Below are 21,041 nucleotides of genomic sequence, written 5' to 3'. Positions count from 1 at the left end.
GAGATACAATTTTTCCTCCCGTGGGCTGTTACGGTTAGGATATTACTCTTTGTCCCCCATTAAATCATAGATACAGCCATTTTATGTGACCACTGTTAACACAGAATGGCTTAGGAGAGCAACCAGTTTGGAGGAAGAAAAGAAAATATTGATATTCGGCAGTTTTATGAGCATGTAAATCAACTCCAAGTCTGAGGTTTTTTTAAAGTAAATTATTTATGGTCTGAATTAACTTCTGTATATTGTTCTCCAATTCTGCCTGCATAGACAGCTCAAGCTTTCCCTCATGTGCCAACAATAAAAGAGGTGACGTATTGTTTGACTTTAAACTCCCAGCTACTTATAAATTGGAACGAATGTTTAGAAACTCCCAAGATTTGGAGGCTAGGAGAGGTCTCAGTCTGAAAAGTGTTTTGGTACAGAAGTGTAACAGAGTTCAATCCCCAGAGCCGGCATAAACCAACAGATACATTTCTATGTGTTTTAACCACAGTGCTAGGGATGGAGACAGGCAGGCCCCTGGCCAGAATATCTATCACTAATCAGTGAGCTTCTGCTTTTGTGAGAGACCCTGACTTGAAAACTAAGAGGCAGAATGATTAAGGAAAACACTGATGTCAGTCTCTGGCCAACATGTGCCTGGTGCATGCACACCAACCCAATCTCACCCAACCACACCCAACCACACACAAGTAATGTCAATCTCTGGCCTCCATGTGCCTGGTGAATGCACACCCACCTAACCACACACATGTAAAGGTATGCAAAGTTCTGAGAAATACTTTTTTCTTCAAAAACTTTTCATTTTTATTTAATGTCAACAAGGTAAATTTGGAAAGGTTTTACTGGGCAAAATACCCTTTATGCATACACTTTAACTAATAAATATGGAGAGCCTTGATTCTAACTATTTACTTCTCATGGAGTAAATACCTCCTGCCCAAAACTCAGTGCTAGCTTATGTTTTAATTTTCTCTAAGATTTGCTGGTAGCCAACTGTCATAAAGGATGCATTGTTTTGTCAATATTGAGTCAAGAAACAATTAAGCCCTATGAAAACATTCACACTCAAAAGTGTTCCATGATTAGAGTCAGGCACACAGAGCTGAGCATCCCCAAAATAAATGTGTTACTCAGTGCAAAAGTAGATGAAAGCGTGCCCACAATCTCTGCCTGAATCTGGGAATCACAGTAGTGATAACACATGTATACTGTGTGACATGTTGAATGGTGTGATTGTAACCACCAGCCTGCTCTATCCTTGCTATACATGCCTATTGCCTGGCTTCACAGGTGGATGTTTAGAAACTTTCTATTGAATGACTAAAGGAAGAAATGAATGTCAACAAATGTAGTTTATAATCTATAATATCTAAGTATTTACTTGTTTTCACGTATTCATTTATGTGTGTGTGTGTGTGTGTGTGTGTGTGTGTGTGTGTGTGTGTGTGTGTGATTCTGTGTGAATGTGTGTATGCATATATGGGGGTGCCTGCCCCATGTGTGTACAGAGACACCAGAAGAGGTGTCAAATACCATATCATCTCTGTCATGTTTTACCTACTCTTTCAGACAGGGTCTCTCCCTGAAGCAGGAACTTACTTTTTCTTGGCTGGGCTGGAGCCCAGTAAGCACCATCAGTCTTCTTGTCTCCACTCACCTTAGAGCTGGCCTTGCAGGTTCTGCATGGATGCCCTACATCTTATGTGGGCGTTGGGAATCTCAACTTCAGTACATATGACTGAGACATCTCTCTAGGCCAGTGGTTCTCAACCTTCCTAATGCTGGGACCCTTTAATACAGTTCCTCATGTTGTGGTGACCCCCAACCATAAAATTCTCATTGCTACTTCATAACTGTAATTTTGCTACTGCTATGAATCTTAATGTAAATATCTGTGTTTTCTGATGGTCTTAGGTGACCCCTATGAAAGGGTCATTTGACATCCAAAGGGGTCAAGACCCACAGGTTGAGAACTGCTACCCTAGGCCCTTAACTTTGTTCTTAATGCTTGTCAGATTCAGGCAAAGTCTTGTAATATAGTTTACATATCATATATAATTTTTGTATTACACAGGTTATATTGTATCTACAGCATCTATTGAGAATATTGCCAATTAACCTATTAAATTCTATTTCCTAATATTGATTTTGTACAATAAAGTCTCCCTATGTAGCCCAGGTTGGTCTAGAACTTGAGGTCTTGCCTCAGCCACCTTAGTGCTTGGTCAATGGGCATATACCACTATAACCTGCCTACCTACTTGAATTAGTCATAATTAATTTTATCAGTGGTACTTATATTGTGCATAACTTCAAGGTAACACTGAATATTAGCAATGGACATCCTTATTGTGTTTTTAAATCTGCAATGAAAACATGGTCTTAACATACATATTGAAAAATACTAGAAAACTATGTACAGGGCTTGTTGGATCTTTGGAAATTTAGAGTCATACTGTTAGGTTTACATGTGGTTTGTAGTTTGACTAATATTAGATGCCTTTCCCTCTAGTCGACACTGAAAGGGACTAGAATGTCAAAGTTGGCTTAGTTTAATTATAATTCATGTCTTTGTCTGGAGAGGAATCCAGCTTTCCCTGGGATCTGAAGTTGCTTGAAGAAAATTGAAATTCTGTTAAGATATTAGTGATTACTCAGGCTAGGGCTCCATTGAGATAGTACTTGCCTAGCATTCACAAAGCCCTGGGTTCCATCCCAGCATGACATTAACCAGGTGTGATGGTGCATGCCTGTATCCCAGCACCTGGGAGGTGGAGGCAGAAAGGTCAGAAGTTCAAAGTCATTGTTGGCTACATAGGGAGTTCAAGATCAGGCACCTTGCCTCAAATAATAATAATAATAATACAATACTGAGACATATGCTTGATGTATGTTGCAAGAAACTCAAAATATTAGTGACTCAAGTTCCTGTTCAATTTAGCAGACTGTAGAACCCATGACAAGATTGGCCTGGGGCTTTTTCTATTTCTGTGCCTAAATATAATTAATATGTGGTGCTGTTGTCAAGATAGGTTCTGACATTCCAGAAACCACTTTTTAAAATAGGACATATGACTAATACAAAGTAGTAGGTTTGGTTAGAACATTTTCATCCATGCATAGGACACATTGTGATCATGCCCATCTCCCTCTTACCCTATCTTGTCCCCCTTCCTCATCCTGTTGGTCCTCTTTCTCTTCCCAAATAGCTCTCCATCCAGTCTTTCTTAAAAATAGAGATTTCACACATGAGAAAAAACACATCATATTTTTTCTAAGTTTGAATTATTTTATTTAGCATGATGATTCCAGCTATATCTATTTTTTATAAGCAACAAGATTTCATTTTTATGGCTAAATAATATTCCATTGTGTTCTACATTTTCTTTATTCGTTTGATGGATACCAAGACTGATTCCATATCTTATCATAGCATATGTGCAGGTGACTTTATTGTTTGGTCCTTTGAAGATATCCCCACAAGCTATGTAGCTTGGTTCTATTAGTCATTATTTTCAGGCCCCACACAGAAGAAAGGAATGGTGATCTATGCTCCTTTCTTCTTAGAGACTCTCCTACACACAAGAAAAATACTCTCCTTATACATTGTTGGCCAGAACTTTGTCCTACGGGAATAAGAGAGAGCTGGGATGTAACCAGGCCCCAGAGTCAAAGCTGGGATTCTTCTCCTGTGCAATAAGTTAACAACTGCCAGATTCTGTTACAAGAGGCAAGCAGGGGAGGAGGATGTAGGGAAGACAGAGGAGGGACATGGCCACACAGGAAATGGACTCCAGATTCTCATTGGTCCTGACTTTCTGTGCTGTCAGTGATTTTAGACAGAGGAGCAATAAGACAGGAAAGGAATAAAGGAGAGTCAACGAAGATGATAAACCAGTGAGACAGGGAGCCTGTGTGCAGATCATTAGGATGGCATCTCTCACTGCTTTGTTTTTCAGCATTCATGGAGTGCTTTACATTTGAAAGAGCTTAATTCCCTGAATATGGAAATATGAAAGTCAAGGTGTGAATTACCTTCCCAGCTGAACCATCTTAATTAGCCACAAGGTCACCTGTGGATAGAGCAAAGCATTACCCAGAAGGACATGCTTGCTATGAAAAGAGATCTTTCACAGGTAGAGAGAAGAGGGATATGAGGGACTCATTACAGGCTGGGAGCCCTGGGAAATTTGCTGGTAATTGAGCACGCATTTGTAGAAAGTCTGTTATAACCAACAACTTTCCTCCCTTTCTTGTAGGTAGCCAACCAAGTTGTTCGAGCTCTACTCACTCAAAAGGTAAGCTGCCTTCTGCTTTTTACTTTGAAGTGCTGCTATGAATGGGGTGCTCCTTATCCTGTCAAGATGTGGTAGAACTTGGCTATTTATTTACTTAGGTTGGAGCTGTAGTGTGTGCGTGTGTGTGTGTGTGTGTGTGTGTGTGTGTGTGTGTGTATGTGTGTGTTGCATAAGAAGTAATATCAGTGAACAGCTAATTCACTCTTGCAATTTAAATTACTGGGAAGTAGAAGGAAGCTGCCCTAGTTTCCCTTCTGTTGCTGTGACAGACATGCTGAGAGAAAGCAAAGAAGAAGTCAAGGCCGAAACTGACATATTATACCCACAGTCAAGAGCAGAGGAAACAAAAGCATGGCCTCTTGCCTACTTGCTCTCAGCTAGCTTCATCTTTTCTTATACTTCTGGATCCCTGTCTAGGGAATGGTGCTGCCCAAAGTAGGCTGGAACTTCCTCTATCACTCAGAAGTCAAGGAAGCACCCCCGAGATGTGCTCACAGACTACCCCAATCTAAATAATTCATCACTGAGGCTCTCTTCCCAGGTGACTCTAGGTTGGTTCAAGTTGACAGTTAAACTGAGCAGCACAGAAACCTTTTAAAAATGAAAGACTGCTAGTCCCTAAAAGGAGTAACAGACTCTTGGCCTTATGTTTTGAAACAAACTAAAGAAGTTGATGGGTCATACATTTCTGCGTAGTGGACATGTAGATCATGGAAGGGATCTGAGATAGGAGGGTGGGGAGCAGCTCCTTGGGAGTCATTTTGTGATCAGTACAAAATAAACATAAAACCTCTGATCATCTCTCTGCCTGGCTGTGCCTTGTTTATTAGTTACTTTCTTCATTATGGTGACAGAACATCTGACCAATGAAGCTTGAGGAAAAAATGGTTGATTTTGGCTTCCAGATTAAGTATTCAGTCCATCACGGTGTGGAAATCACAGCAGCAGAAGTCTGAAGTAGCTGGACTCATCACATCCACAGTCAGGAGACAGAGAGAGATGAATGCTGGTCTTCAGCTCACTTTCACCTTTGTACCTCAGCCCAGGGAATGCTCCCCTCCCTCAATTTCAGGAGAGTCTTCCCACATCAGTATACTAAGTCTAGAAACCCTCTCACAGATATGCCCAGAGGCTGTCTCATAAATGATTCTCGAGCCCGTCAAGTGGGCAGTCAATATTAACCGTGACAGCCAGTGAGTAAATACACAGTTGCCTAAATTCGACAGATTTGGTACATTTTATTCAGCAATTCCCATTTTAACTGTCTCTCACTGACTCTAAACTCTACCTTCCTCAGATTTTGTTTAGTCTAACAATTTCTGCACAACAGAAACTTTCCTAGAGGAATTTTCAGCCTCCACAGCATGTCCTGGAAGGTAAGAGTAGGAAGAAGAAAGTAACTTGTGCCATCTTGTCTTTAATAGAAAAGAAGTTGATCACATGTCCACCCCTTCTCACAGATACTCTTAGATACTATTTCAATTTATACTGCACACAAACTGTGATAGTATTTTTGGTAGACATCTGTTACTTTTTCTTTAGCAAGTAATTTTTAAGTCATTCACATTTGATATCAGCATCATGTAAACAAAGACATCCAAGTACATTACTTGGAGTTGGGTTCTGTTATAAGGAACAGACTTGTAAAATAGTGATGGCTTATATAATTTAGAAGGCTGTTTCTTTCTCATCAATAAGTTGCTAGGTAGTCAATGCCAAGTTGACATTGTAGCTCTGAGTTCGTACAGTTTCCAACTTTGCTCATTTTCCTGTGAAATGGCATCCCACTTTCCAGTTGTGATTAATGGTCCAAATAGCTGCTGTAGCTCCCGTCATTGTCCCCACATTCCAGTTACCAGAAGAAAAGAAATGAATAGTTTGTAGAGGGTAAAGAGTACATACCAGCTATTGAAAAATAAAAAGAAGGCAACCTTTATGTGTATTATTTACTTGTTGTCTGTCTACATGTGTGGGTGTGAGCACACTACAATATGAGTATGCAAGTCAGAGGGCCTCTCCTTCCACCATGTGGGTACTAGTTGGACAATTACCCACTGGCCATCTTACTAGCCCCCAGCTGTCCTGTAAAATGACATCTACAAGCTTCCCTAGGTCATAACTCTTATCTCCTTGAAAGGACGTTAATCACAGAGCCAAACCTAAGAAAACTAGTAAATAGGTCTTTGCTGTAGGTAGATGTCCACAGGTTGTCCTTTTATTATGGAAGGAGGTGAGAATCAGATGTTGGAGAATAAACCTGATGTTCTACCACAGTGTGCCGAGATACCTTTTTCTTTCAAAACCTTTGATTCCTCAGCTGTTTCCTACTCACTGAAAACTCTGTGCTCACTTTATCCCACAGCAAAGGGAGGACAGGAGAGCCCTCACAGCCCTGCACACAGCCCTGAAACACTTCCTCTTGTTTCTTTAATGGTGTCTCAGGGGCCTGGTACAGTACAGAGGAAGGCAGGGTTCTTTAGATCAGCCACCAAAAAAATCGCTGGATAAATCTAAGTAATAGGTGGTAAGCACATCCATCCATTACAGTGTAGATGGATTGCCAGGTACCCCGAGATGCACTACCACTGGACAGTATGCACCAGAGCCATCACCAAGCAGGAAGCCATGCTGGGGTTCCTGGAAAGTCCACAGGGTCACATTCTGCCAAATATGTACCTCCTGGTTCTTACGGGACTCTAAAATTGCTTCAAAGAAACAAAGATTTTGGTTCAGGTACAAATAGAACATGGATATAGTTTACTGGGTAGAGTGCTATACTAGTGTACACTGCTTTCCACCCCAGTATTACATAAACCTGACTCAGTGGCACAGCATTTGCAATCCCAGGAGGCAGGAGAGGGGGCATGAAGACCATAAGTTTAGGTCATTCTTTAGAGGCCTTGAGTCCCACTTAGGCTACATGAGACATCTCAAAAAAAAAAAAAAAAAAAGGTAAGTTTTTGGAAATAAATGCAGCCCACATGCAAATGAGAAAAATTAATTCCAAAGACAGATGTACTTGGCACAGGTTATATGACAAAAATTGTTAGTAATTTTTCTCTCTTCTCTTTTGCTATATCTTTCAAACACACACACACACACACACACACACACACACACACACACACACACCCTTGTTTGATGTTATAGGTGAATGAAGTATTTATTTTTTACATTTTCATTTTATTTTTAAATTATGCATGTATGTTGTGTGTAAATGAGTGTGTGTGTGTGTGTGTGTGTGTGTGTGTGTGTGTGTATGCATGCATGTAAGTGCAGTGCCCTCAAAGTGCAGAAGAAGGTATTGAATCTCTTGGAGTTAGAGTTACAGGGAGTTGTGAGCTGACCAAAATGGGTGCTGGGAATTGAACTTTGGTCCTTTGAAAGAGCACATACTCTTAACTGATAAGCTGTTTCTATAGCCCTGAATGATTCAGTTTTAGGATGTGGCATCTCTTATGACACACAAAAGCCTCTCTTCCATGGCTTCTCTTCTTTTGAGGGCTATCCCAAACCAAGATCTTTCCACTCTTAACAAGAATTACCCAGCCCAGCAACATCAACAGGAAGCCAAGGATTTTCTTCCTATAGACTTGTCATTTTCTGCCACATGTTCACATACTATCCTGATCAAGAATTCAGTTTGTCTGATGATCTTCAGGTGATAAAGTACTTACCTTGTTGCACAAATGTGACAACCTGAATGCAATTCCCAGAATCCACATTAAAAAGCTGGGCATAGCAGCATACACCAGAGCTGGGGAAGCTGAGACAAAGCTGATCCCTCGCTGTTCCTGGCTAGTCAGCCTCACCAAAACAGCAAGTTCAGTGAGATCTAATCTCAAAGGAGAAAGAAAAGGTCGAGAGCACCCAATGAATAACGCCAGAGGTGTCTTCTTCACTCCCATACTCATACATATGTGCACCTGTACACGCACATGTATCTGTACATACATGAACTCGCACACATACACAGAACCTGTTCTCCTTTGGAATAGTAAAGAGACAACATTGGCACTCTCCACTTTCATTTATACTTCCAAATCATAGTGCAAATAATGTTAGTAATCCACTTTGTATATTTTATCAGCAAGTCAATTACATTACCGACACTATAACTCTTCTAGATTCTCCAACAATACGTTTCCACTAGTACCAAAGTTGGAAGAAATAAATTTTCCCTGGAGTTAATTTTCCCCCATAGACCTTCTTGCCTTACCTTTATGTTTCTAAAAACTCCAAATACTTGCATGGTGTTATTTCTTCCACAGTGTAGAGGGAGGCTGGTGTATGATATATTCCAGTTTTCTGGTAATTCATATAGAATGACAAATACAAAATACACAATTTTGTAGCTTGAAAGAGCCTCATGCTCCACATATTTCACTATCAGGAAGGTGCCATTTGACCATCTGTGGCCCCTTCTGCAGCAATGGCTTCTGTAGATCTGGTTACTGAAAGGGCCAGTGGACATTCATAAGCATTCACCTATAGTCAGTACTTAAAATCCACTTTTTAAGGACTTCCTAATTTTGTTCAGTGTGCAACCATGTGTAGGAATAAAAAGACACTTTGCCTACAATTGGAATTTCTACAAAGTAGCAGAGTCTGTATATGGTCTTACCCCTACACCATTGTGTCTACTTGTTGACATTCAGTGACTTACTAGCTCTTCCCAAGTACATCAGTAGGAGTGAAAGGTATGTGATGAAAACCATCTACTTGCTGATTGTGCTGGTTAAGTTTATCTGTCAGCATGGCCCAACCTAGAATCACCTGAAAGGAGTATTATCTAGATTAGGGTCAGTGGGCATGTGGAAGGGGCATTGTTTTAGTTATGGATTGATGTAGGAAGACCCAGAATACTGTGGACAGCCCCATTCCCCTAGGCTGAGCTCTGAGATGTAAAGGAAGGAAGTTGAGCATAAATAGCAGCAGGCAGGTGTGGTCTGGATATACCCATCTTTCCTGCTTTTGACTGTAGATATGATGTAACCAACTGTCTCCAGCTCCTTCCCCACAATAATGCACTATAATCTGGAATTGTAAGCCAAATAAACACTTTTCTCCTCTAAGTAGCTTTGTATCAGGATATTTTATCACAGCAACAGAAATAAAATTAAAACAGCTAATTACAGTCTCAAAGAATAAAACAGAAGGTCAACATAGCCAATGGACACTGGGAAAAATCCAGAAATATTGTGTTCCCTAGCAAAAGCATTCTGGGTCTGCTACATGTTGAGTCACATTAAAAAGTAAGAAGCAAGCTGTCTCAGCATGGATCTCACTTTGAACCTTATTTCACAACTAGTCATCAACCAGTTTTGTAATGGCTCTATTTACTGTAATTACATAAACTGTTCAGCCATCACATGGATTAAGAATGGCTTAATCTTGTCCTCAAGAGATGGATCAATGGTTAAGGTGCTTGTCTCTGTAAGCATGAAGTCCTGAATCTGTTTCCCCAAACCCACATAAAAAGTTGAGTGTGGTGGCATATACTTACAATCCCAGCACTGGGGAGGTGAGAACCAGAGATGGGTGGATCCCTAGGGCTGCTAGGTCAGCCATCCTGGCCTACTTGGTGAATTCCAGGCCAGGGGGAGATCCTCTCTCAGACTAAGATGTGGAACACAGCCGAGGACTGACACCCACAGCCGTCCTCTGCTCTCCATTCACATCCACATGAGCACCACACTCACAAACACACTCACAGTGGCTTAACATCAGGGCTTTACATTGAAGCGTGGTCATTCTTTAGCCACACAGAACACACTGCTTCCTCTTACCCTGACTCAGCCACACTTCATACGACCTGCTTGGCCTCTTAGGTGCCTGATATTAAGACTGCTCCTTAGTCTGGGGTGCTTTTATATGTATAGAAGCTTTGGAAACCTGGAGAGAAGGGGGAGACACTGAAAGCCCCTGAGGAGTGTTGTGACTAGAAGAGGTTGGATCAAGGGACACATCTGAACTATTGAGAGCCCAAGTTTTATGTGGCGCCTCAGTTTACAGATGTGGAAACCAAAAACTCTTTTTGCATAATTCAGTCTCTCTCTCTCTCTCTCTCTCTCTCTCTCTCTCTCTCTCTCTCTCTCTTTCTCGGTGGGGGGGGGCAAAGGTCAACATCAGTTTCATTTCTCAGGTTGTTGTAATCTTGTTTTTATTGAGGCAGGATGTCTCTCTGGCAAAGCTGGGCTGCCTAGAAGGCCCCAGGAATCTGCCCGCCTCCACTTTCCGCAATGCTGGGGGCCCAGGCACTTGTAACCATGTCTACCCTTTCTCCGTGGGTGCTGGGGATCATAGCAGTCCTCATGGTGGCATGGCGAGCACATTACTGACCGAGCCATCTCCCTGTCCCTGTTTCCATTTTCTATCTAAAGAAACACGCATCGGTTTTCAGCAGAGTGCACCCACAGAGGTCCACGACATAAAGAAACGGAGAGGAGACAGATGGCCCAGCCTTGGTCGCTGGTAACAACACCAGGGTCTGGCATGGAAACCGTGTAGGGCCGTTTCCCTCCAACAGCTTTGCCAGGGAACTGTTCTTAGTCTTGGGTTCACAGTGCTCTGTAACTGACAGGGTCTGAACGGTTGCTCTCCTACCCAGCCAAGATACAAATATACCACCTCGTCCTTTATGTCAGCTGGCTCCTATTCTGAGCACAGAGCAAGCAGACAGACAGTTGCTGCCCTCCGCCCAGACAGTCCAGAACTGGTCCAGGAGGGTTTTTTGCTCTCTCAGTTCTCTCGTGTTGTCATTATGTGTGTACACATGGGTACATGTGTATATTCCATTAAGCTTTGGAGGTAACAGAACAGGACATCGACGGCTGTGATGTTCAGTCCTGTTCCTCAACTAGGAAACAAATCACCTAGGATGCAAACCTATGGGCAAGTCTGAGGGAGTTTTTACATTGGTTTCATCAAAGAGGGAGGTTCTAATCTTCAGTTAGATGTTGCGGATGGCAACGTTCCATGGTCTGGGACCCTGGACTGAATAAAATGGAAAAAGTGAGCTGAGCCCCAGCGTTCATCTCTCTCTCTGCTTCATGGCTGTGCGTGTGGTATGGCCAGCGGCCTCATGCTCCTGTCAGCATGCCCCCCCCCCATGATGGACTGTGCGTCCTCAAACTTTGAGCCGGAATAAACTCTAACTCCCCTAAGTTGCTTCTTGTCAGGTACCTTTTTCAGCAATTTAAGTAACTAACCCAGTAGCCATGCACAGCTTCTGTGAGCATTATAAAAACAGCAAAGACTGCACAAGCAGTTCCTTCTTATCTACAAACGTTCAGAACAGCTCAGTTTCTTTCAATGACCAAGACTGATATCATGTCCTACATCTCTCCTTCCCCTTACCCTGTGCTGGGCTGGACAAGCCAATGGCTATCAATCAAACTGTCCCTAGGCTCCATGTCTGTGTTCCCACTAATTAACCTTGACTGTTTCTTGAATGATAGAAGTGGCCATTGAAATTCAGGTGTTTGTATAAAAACTCTCTTGCAGAGGCTGGAGAGATGGCTCGGTGGATAAAGACACTCCCTGCTAAGCCTGATGAGCTGAGTTCAGTTCCTAGGATCCACATCGTGGAAGGAGAGAATTGATTCCCATGAATTTTCCTCTGACCTACACACATACACTGTACATACACCCTTCCAAGAATCAATGAAAAAAAAAAAAAACCTCAGCAGAAGACATCTTCATTTCTGTTATCTTACCCACCCAAAGAACTGGTTTTGCATTTGTACTGGCAGGTAGTTTCAATGCTGTGGCTTCAGGCCTCCCTTTCTCCTTACAAACCTACACCGCTCTGTTTGCATTTCCTTTCACCTCCTACAAGTCAGAATGTTTGTGTTTTCCCAGCCAATGGGCACTATTAATATTTATCTACCCCACAGTCAGGTTTTTATTAATTGCTTAATTAGTAGTAGTGAAAACAATTAGTGTTGGGAGCAGAGAGTGTTATGTGCATGCTGACAACAGAAATTAGCATAAGGGATAAGCAGAGGTTGAATGCTTTAAAAATGGTGGAGTGCCCATGTACAGAATACACACTTCTGGTCTCTGCATCATCTTCCCAGAATCCTCCTCATTCCAAGCATATTTGTGGACATGGAACAGCTAAAAACATCCTATGCATGGGCTTCATACATTTAACTAGAAAAGAGAATTCAGTGTGCAGGAAGCCACACTCTGAAAGATTTCTTCCTCCCTCCTCCCCCAAACACAGAACCAGTGCTGCAGAGTCTGGGGCTGCATGCTCACATTCAGCCTCAGCAGCCCTATAGCTCTAGTGGCCAAGAAAGCCAGTTGACACAGGACAAGCTTCCAATAGCTATCATATAGGCCAGGTATCTCCAATCTGTGTGAGCTACATGTGTCTCTGGATAGTTGTAAACACTAAAACTCATATCACATTGGAAGGTTAGAGCTGGAGAGACAGTAAATTGCTTGCCTCTCAAATATGTGCAGGTATGTTCATATTCCCAGAACCCATGTAAAGCTGAACATGGTAGTATATGCATCTATAATCCCAGCACTCCTGTGAGGACATGGAAGGCAGAGAGAACATAATGCCCAGAAGCTCCAGTGCCAGTTATGGTCATCAGCAAGAAAGGGGAAGTGGATCAACAACTCAGGTTGCCCTGTAATGTCCATACCTACTGTAGCATGCACACATCCACACATCCACATTACACACACACACACACACACACACACACACACACACACACACACCTCACTTCCATACATATCTCTGCCTGGAGGGGGGAGGGCAACCTCCAGTGGCAGCAACAGGGCTCGAAGGGATTCAGAGTCGGTGAATACTGGGACTTTTTTTATCTGAGGGGGTTAGCGAAAAGACACACACTCTCTTGACGGTTTCCTTCAAACCTTTCCTTTATTCCTCTTTTGCATTCTCTATTCTTTATTTTTCTGGTGATTTCCTTCTCTTGTTCTTGATGTTTTCCTTCTAAATCTATCTTTATTCTTGATGTTTTCCTTCTAAATCTATCTTTATTCTTGATGTTTTCCTTCTAACCCTCTCTTGATATTTTCTTTCTAACTCTCTCATTCTTAATGTTTTCCTTTTAACTCTCCCATTATTCTTTCCCTTACACCTTATATACCCCAGAAAAATCTTTCAGGCATATAAAGATTACAATGTGGTTATATCTGTTTCTCAAGTGAATGGTAACAATGAATAAAAGCAAAAATAAATAAATAAATAAAAAAAACAGAATGTTTTCCATATCTGTTGTATGATTAAACATGTTACGTATTACAAGTGAAAAAAATTATCCCAAGAGCCCACATACGAATGTCCAAGCAACTTGTTATAGATTAACACTATAGGCAAGCAAGAAATTCTTTTACTGGCAGGGGGCATTTTGCAGTTAAAAAGAAAGGACCAATCACTTCATTACATACCTTGAAAGGTAATCCTATAAGGAATCTTAAAGGAATCGCAAATCTAAACTTTTATATGTGCAAAAGATTCAGTCAGTTCTACCTTAAATCTTTAGGGTATATACTCACTCATCGATAGTTTTTTATATGAAGAGACTGAGGGCAGAAATGGGTGTAAGGAATTAATCATCACCTTTGCTCATCAACCAATCCTAACAAGAAAGGCAGGTCAGCTAATGATAATTGGGTTGTTTTGTTCTTGTCCCCTGACCTTAAAAGAGTTGCGTGTTCAACTGTGTGCCTTTCTAAAACACATAGATTTTTATTTTTAGATTCTCTTCTTGGGTTTTTCACTTCAAAGCTATTTGACAAAAACATCTTCGTCTAACTCTAAGTTATTTTCAAAGCTTTGTTTCAGGTATGATGCACTCTGAAACCTATGAACATATCTTCCAACATTAAGTTAAAAGATTTAAACTAGCTGGGCTACTGGGACTCAGTTGTTTTTCTTAATGATTAACCTAAGTCACAGTCTATATGGCTCCTCAATAGAAACTTATATGTTCTAGCTGTGTATACTTTCTTGTTTTATTTTTAATCATCAAAAGTCTATTTAAACTAACATTATTATCAGTTAGACAGTACAGCTTAGGAAGAAATCATCTTCATAATAATCCACAGGTCAAAATGCCCAGTAGAACAGGATGTTTCCATGAGATAAACACACTGCATTACAGGCATTGGGGATCTCCCCATACCCATTCACACCATACCAGATAGCAGAGAAAGATGGCAGCAGCAAATATGTGAAAGCACAGCAGAAGCAAAAGATGTTCTGGAGTCTGTGGTCTTGGGACCTTGCCTATCTGAGATTTACCCATCAGGGCTTTGTTTACTGGTGGGTCGATCTCTTGAAGTAAATTGCCATCTGCTGCTCCTCTGGCATAGCCAATGCCACATACATACTGTAGCATACATGCATCCACATCTACACAGACATGCACATACATCTCACCTCCATACATACTGTATCCACACATACTCATTACATACATACACATCTCACCTCCATACATATGATGTGGTGTGTGTATGCTGCAAGCTCATATGCACGCGCGCGTGCACACACACCCATCATACACACTTATGCAAAGACTTTGAGTAAAGGTTGGTCACCCCTGAGTTCTGGACAACAATGCTTCCTGCTGCCCTCCCTACAATTCAGGGCCTAAATAAGCCCATTACAGTCCACATCAGGGAACAGAGATCCACGCACTGGATTTGCTGACAAACCTGAACTCTCTTTGTCACACAGGTCACTAGGAGATTTTAACAGCATCATCACCTCTAACAGTTACAACAAACACAAGCATCTATGAAGCTCCTACTGTATGTGGTTGTACATTAAAAGACAGAGTAAGAGAGTGAAAAAAAGCACTGTGCTTGCATTGTGGATTTTCTGCTTATGTGTGTGTATATATATGTATATATGTCAGTTAGCTGACAAGAGAGGTCCACAGCAGGGAAGATGAAGGCAATATAAAAATGTGTTATGCTCAGTGTTGCAGCAAAGGCAATGAGGGCTTGGTGGGGTCTAAACGAGAGAACAGTCACAATGGGTGCCAGATAAGGTGTCCAAGAAGGGACATTTAAACTAGATTTCAGCAAGTTGGCAAATTGGTCTAGAAGGCAACAGTGGGTGGAGCTTGAAATGTAGGAAGAGGCCAGATTTGGGGAGCATTGAATCTGAGCTTTATGTTTGAATCCTCCCAAAGAGGGAGTCCTGAACTCCCACAAGGACTGCTATCCCAGCCCCATGGGGGAGTCCCCGAAGGACCTCCCCAGCAGCTCCCCAACCATGAGCTGTGGGAAAGGTCTTGGAGGAGCTTGAACTGCTTAAAGTAGTTGCTCCCAACAGTGGCACGGAAGGAATAACTAACTGCTCCCTCCCTGGGACTGAGACCCAAGTGGCCCAGACAACATCAGTCTGCTGCATGGAGGATGAGCAAAGTATAGTGGTACCTTAAAGGCTTTCACTTGTGGCTGGGGAGCTGGCTTAGTTGTTGGAGTGCTTGCCTTACAAGTCTAAGGAACTTTAACCCCCAAACTCATGTCAAGAAGGCAGGCAAGGTGGTGCACACTTGTAATCCCAGCACTGAGGATGGGGAAACAGGGATTCCTAAGGCTTGCTAGACAGCCTGCCTAGACTGCTAAGCAAAGTTCAAGCCAGTGGCATACCTGTCTAAAAACAACAACAACAATTACCCCCCCTCTAAAAAATAAAAAATAAAAAAACACCTTTAAGACTATTCCTTTAACTTAATGAAGTCTTCTGAGTTTTTGTTTATGTGCTTTGTCAAGCAATGATCTAAAGTATTATTCCTCTAACCAAGTTTCCTGAGCCTCTAGAAAACTAGGTACACACACACACACACACACACACACACACACACACAAGTTGGGGCTAGTGAGGTGGCTCAGTGGTTAAAAGTACTTGCTTCTCAAGCAAGAGGACCTAGGTTTAATCCTTAAGACTGTATAAACAGTTAGGCATAACTGTGTCTGTAACCCCAGAGCTGTGGGGGCTCTGCAGAAGCATCACTGGGGGTTGCTGGTGGGCATCATGGCTCCTTGTTCAGTGAGATACCTTATCTCAAAAGAGTAAGGTAAATAGTTATAGAACAGGACACCCTCCACACACATACATACTCACACAGCCACACACATGCATGCGCAAGAACTCTCATAACTGAAGTGGATGGCACCTAAGGAACAACTCCCAAGGTTGTCATTTCCCTAGACTATGATCACACATGTGTTTGTGTATCTGCATATGTATATCTTGCATAGACATGAAAATACACGTGCATGCGCGCGCACACACACACCTTCATTCAGAGTTATCCCTTCCCACTAAATGCATCTATGACTGTGTGAGTCATAATGATGAGGATCTCTACTCCTTTCCCTAAATGACCCCAGAAGGTTCCATTTAAAGTGCTAGTTCCTTTAGTTCATCAGTTCTTTATTCGTTGTAAAAATATTGTTGTCTTTATGGTTTGTGCTTTATGATTGCTTTTATGAAGACAGCGAAAAAACATAATATATAGGTAGAAACATAAATTGACTTTATATCACTAAGATTTACTGCCTTCAAAAATAGTGGACTGCATTAATGCATTTCTGATTTCTAGGTGCTTTATTTATTTATTTTTGTACAATTGGTCTTCCCTGAACACAATTCCATCAGACAATAGTCTGTGGAAAAAACTGTTTTCATGACTTACTTTTCTAGGTTCGTTGAAGAATAGAATGGTATTTTTTTCCTAATGTGTCTGAAGTATCATATAAAATACGGCTATAATATGCAAAGACATCTTTCAGTCAGACTTGCTTTTCCCTCTTGATGTGTTTGTTGTAGGATCTGAGGGAGGAGTGTGTAAAGTTGAAAACCAGAGTGTTTGACTTGGAACAACAGAACCGAGCGCTTAGCATCCTGTTCCAACAGCGAGTCAGACCAGCTTCTGATGTCTTCCTCCAGGTATGTGTTTATGCGGAAAATGGCCTTTGCTGCTGAAATGTTCTTGACGGGAAGTTGCTTGCATTCAAAGCTTGCTGGCCTCCCCAGGGGTAAGGTACATTGCACCAAAATCCCAATGCCTCGCTATCTCAGGTGGTATCATTAAAAGTGAGTGTCTCTCAAATTCCCAACTTTTGAAAGTTACATCCTTACAGAGAACAGCTCTAAGGAAGAGCACACAGGAAAAAGGAAGTTCAGACAGTGTTGTGGGGGCTGGAGAGATGCCACAGACCCAGTCAGTAAAGCACTTGAGCATCAGGACCCAAGTTTAATCCCTAGAATCTACATTTAAAAAACCAGGTGTGGTGGCCTGTGTTTCGAATTCCAGTGCTGGAGAGGCAGAGATAGCTGGATCTTTGCCCAGCCAGTTGAGCCAAATTGGTGAGTCCCAGGTAAAAATGAGAGACCCTGTCTCTAAAAACAAGAGGATAGTGTCCTAAGGAACAAAAACTCAGGCTGACCTCTACACCCAAGTGCACATGTTCACACACATGAACACACACAGACACACACACACAGACACACACAGACACACACACACACACACACACACACACACACACACACACACACACACTACACATGCATGTGTGCACACCCATACAGAGGGCTCAGGATGTATTCTCCAATAAACTAAGTGGAACGAACCATGGTATAGAGTTGAGAAATAATGGCTTTGGGGAGCATCTTTGACAAGCATGGACATTTTATGAAATGCTGGAGCATGCATCTTTACTTCAAGCTCACTGTGACCCAAATTGCAGCTGGGATTTTTGCAACCTGATGCTGTCTGTGCAGCTTGGCTCCTCTCACTGCGCGTCCTGGGTTGTGCCTCAGAGTCTCTACTGGGCCGCGGTGTGAAAGATCTCCCTGCACTCTGTCTGCTCTTAGTACCTTCCTGGCTTGCAAAGTTCTGGAAAGTCAAGTCATCTGTTTCGTTTTGAAGCCAACAGTGACAGAACAGGAGAGAAATGCCACACGGCAGGGAACACAGGAATTGGCACAGGAGGGTAAAGGGTTGACCTTCGCTCTTCCTCACCCTTCTGCTCCTGTTACCACACACATTTACTCAGGCTGGTTCCCATGAGCTCTGCTCAGAGCTTTTCTGGCCTCTTCTGTCAAAGACTGGGGTATGGTTTCACAGGGGCGTCTACAGTTGTGAAAAGTGACTCACAAGTTGCTGGGTCTGACTAAGATTGAAGGTACCAGGAGCCTTTTGATCATTGAGATGGTGCTTTCCAGCCCCAGAGCCACTCTCTATGGGGGGCTATTTAAATTCCTACTTGAAAATTTTACATGAAACACTGGGGAGATGGTTCAGGGTATGAAGCAATTGTTTGCAATCATGGGGAACTGGCATTAGAATCCCCATAACAATAAAATAAAAATGGTTGTGAGACACATTTGTGATTCCAGCATAAGGGAAATAAAAATAGGGAAGAACCCCAGAGCTCACAGACAAGCCAACATAGTGAGTTACCCAGTAAGGTGTGGGCCAATAAAGAGACTTGTTCTCAAAAGGTGATGGCAACCTCAAGAATGCCACCTGACAATTGGTGGCCTACACACACACACACACACACACACACACACACACACACACACACACACTACATTAAGCTAAAGTTAGCTTCCTATGCTCCACAATCTTGGATGGCTAAACTGGTAGCCACTATATTGGACAGTATCTGAGTAGGACATTACCACATCATAGGAAATTCTCCTTGAAATATTTTCTCAACAATTGAGTTCCTCATCCACCCTCTGAATTTTGGCATGAACATCTTAGTACTCCTCTGAGGAATGATGAGAAGTTGCAGTTCATAGAAAGAAACAGAGTTAGTAAAACAGTATCAAAAGTTAACCCCACCCCCAAATTAAAATAGAAGAGTGCTTTGGAAAAGCGCTCTTACAAAGTAGATCTCATCTCAGAAATTAATTTCCTCTCTGCTTTATCTGCTGGAACATAATTTATGATTTATGACTCAAAGGTTGTTGGCAGGCCATAGAGAGGAGTTGTGTGTCTCCATTTTGTTTCCTGGACCCGACCACCATCAGTGTTTGTCATCAGGGAATCTTGAATTTGTGAAAAGCTCCATTTCTTTTGTGGTTTTACAATCAAGATCCGATATTGTAATTACCTTTAACAGCTGTTGCCTGCTCGTGAATTTTTCTGTTTTGCTTGTTCTAACTCAAGGCTCTTCTGGAGCAGTGTTTAAGGGTCTGCAGTCCCTGTTTATAAATGCTGATAGTTGATTTATAGAGTAAACATGGGCTGAATACAGTACCCCATTTGCACTGGCCCACAGATTTCTGGCATGCATATTTAAGTGGCCAGGGCAGATGATCCGGCTATCCACAGCCCTCAGGGTGTTTTTAGTTATCAAAGTTTGCATGTTTCACCAAAAGATTGTCACTTCCCTGAGCCATTCTGCTGAAACTAAGCCTTGCTAATGGTAGGCTGTGTCTTAGTTTGCTTTCCTGTTGTTGTGATAAGGACCGGGTCCAAAAACAGCCTGGGAATGGAAGGGTTCATTTCACCTCTCAGGTGCGGTCCACTGTCAAGTTCCTGCCTTGAGTCTCTGCTCTGACTTCCCATGATGGTGGACTGTGACTGAGACGAAGAAGAGGCCAGGAGGAACCTCATTTGCTGCTTGCTCCTCATGGCTTGCTCAGCTTTCGATTAGTACCCAGGACCACCAGCCCACAGTGAGGTTGGCCCTCCTGTATCACTCATTAATCATGACAATACCCCCACAGATTTGCCTTGAGACCAACCAAGCTATGGAAGCATTTTCTCAATTATGATCCCATCTTCCCAGGTGTGTCTAGGTTTATGGCGAATTGACAAAAACTCAGCCATCACAGGCTGTTAAGTGAACCACGAAGAACAATGATAGACTATGACTACTGAGATGGTTAGTGTTAATTGTTAACTAGATAGAACTTAGAATTAGTTGGGAACAGGGTCTCAATGAGGGACAATCTAGATCAGGTTGGCCTATGGGTAAGTCTGGTGGATTGTCTTGATCGCCTTAACTGATGTGGGAGGACCCAGACCACTGTGGGCATCACCATTCCATTGGTTTGCTCCTTGGCCTTTTTATAAGAGTCTAGCTGAGCACAGAGCACACATACATTAATTATTCTTCACTGCAGATGTGAGGTGACTGGATGCATCGAGTTCCTGATTGGACTTCCCCATGATAATGGGGACACTCAGGAAGAAGTTGGATTTGCGGTTGGTCTAGTCACTATTTCACTCACAAATTAGTTTTCTGATGTCGCTTTTGGGACTAAGCAAGAACACGAACTCACCACGGAGATAAAAGAAAAACTGCCTGAGCTTGCTTTTCACCTACTGACACTTGGTAATTATTTGTTGAATAGGATAATGAATGAGTGGTAAATCCATCCTGAGAGTTGGGAGGATGCTTTGCATAAATGTGAGGGAACTTTGTGCTCTCTCCTTTTTGAAATTTTCTCATTTTATATGGATGCCTGAGATCCGATGTGGCTGTGGTGAGTCTGTCCAGGCTCTGTGAGAAAGTCACAGATGGCGCACAACAAACTGTATGCACTTGGCTGTAAAACTACAGACCCTACAGCTGCTCCCTGTGGACTTGGGAGGAAGTCCTACCCATGGATATCAAGTCCTCTTCTTGATGGTTTAGAAAACTGTTTAGGTTTTCCTCTGTAGAGGACAGCTCAGTGATTCTTAACCATTTGAAGTAGCCACCTAAACTGCA

The 21,041-nt window shown here is 42.2% G+C and overlaps 1 protein-coding gene across 1 annotated transcript in view; it reads left to right on the top strand.

Annotated features, from left to right (window-relative positions):
• Positions 1-21,041, top strand: part of Nckap5 (NCK associated protein 5) — a 918,845-nt gene that overhangs the window by 707,905 nt on the left and 189,899 nt on the right. The window contains exons 9-10 of the mRNA XM_036202994.1: positions 4,263-4,301; positions 17,134-17,253. Of these exons, the coding sequence (XP_036058887.1) occupies positions 4,263-4,301; positions 17,134-17,253 (159 nt within the window). The remainder of the gene's footprint in view (positions 1-4,262; positions 4,302-17,133; positions 17,254-21,041) is intronic.

This window comes from Onychomys torridus, chromosome 11 (assembly GCF_903995425.1).
Source record: "Onychomys torridus chromosome 11, mOncTor1.1, whole genome shotgun sequence".
NCBI lineage: Eukaryota > Metazoa > Chordata > Mammalia > Rodentia > Cricetidae > Onychomys > Onychomys torridus.
This window is presented reverse-complemented; position numbering and strand designations above follow the sequence as displayed.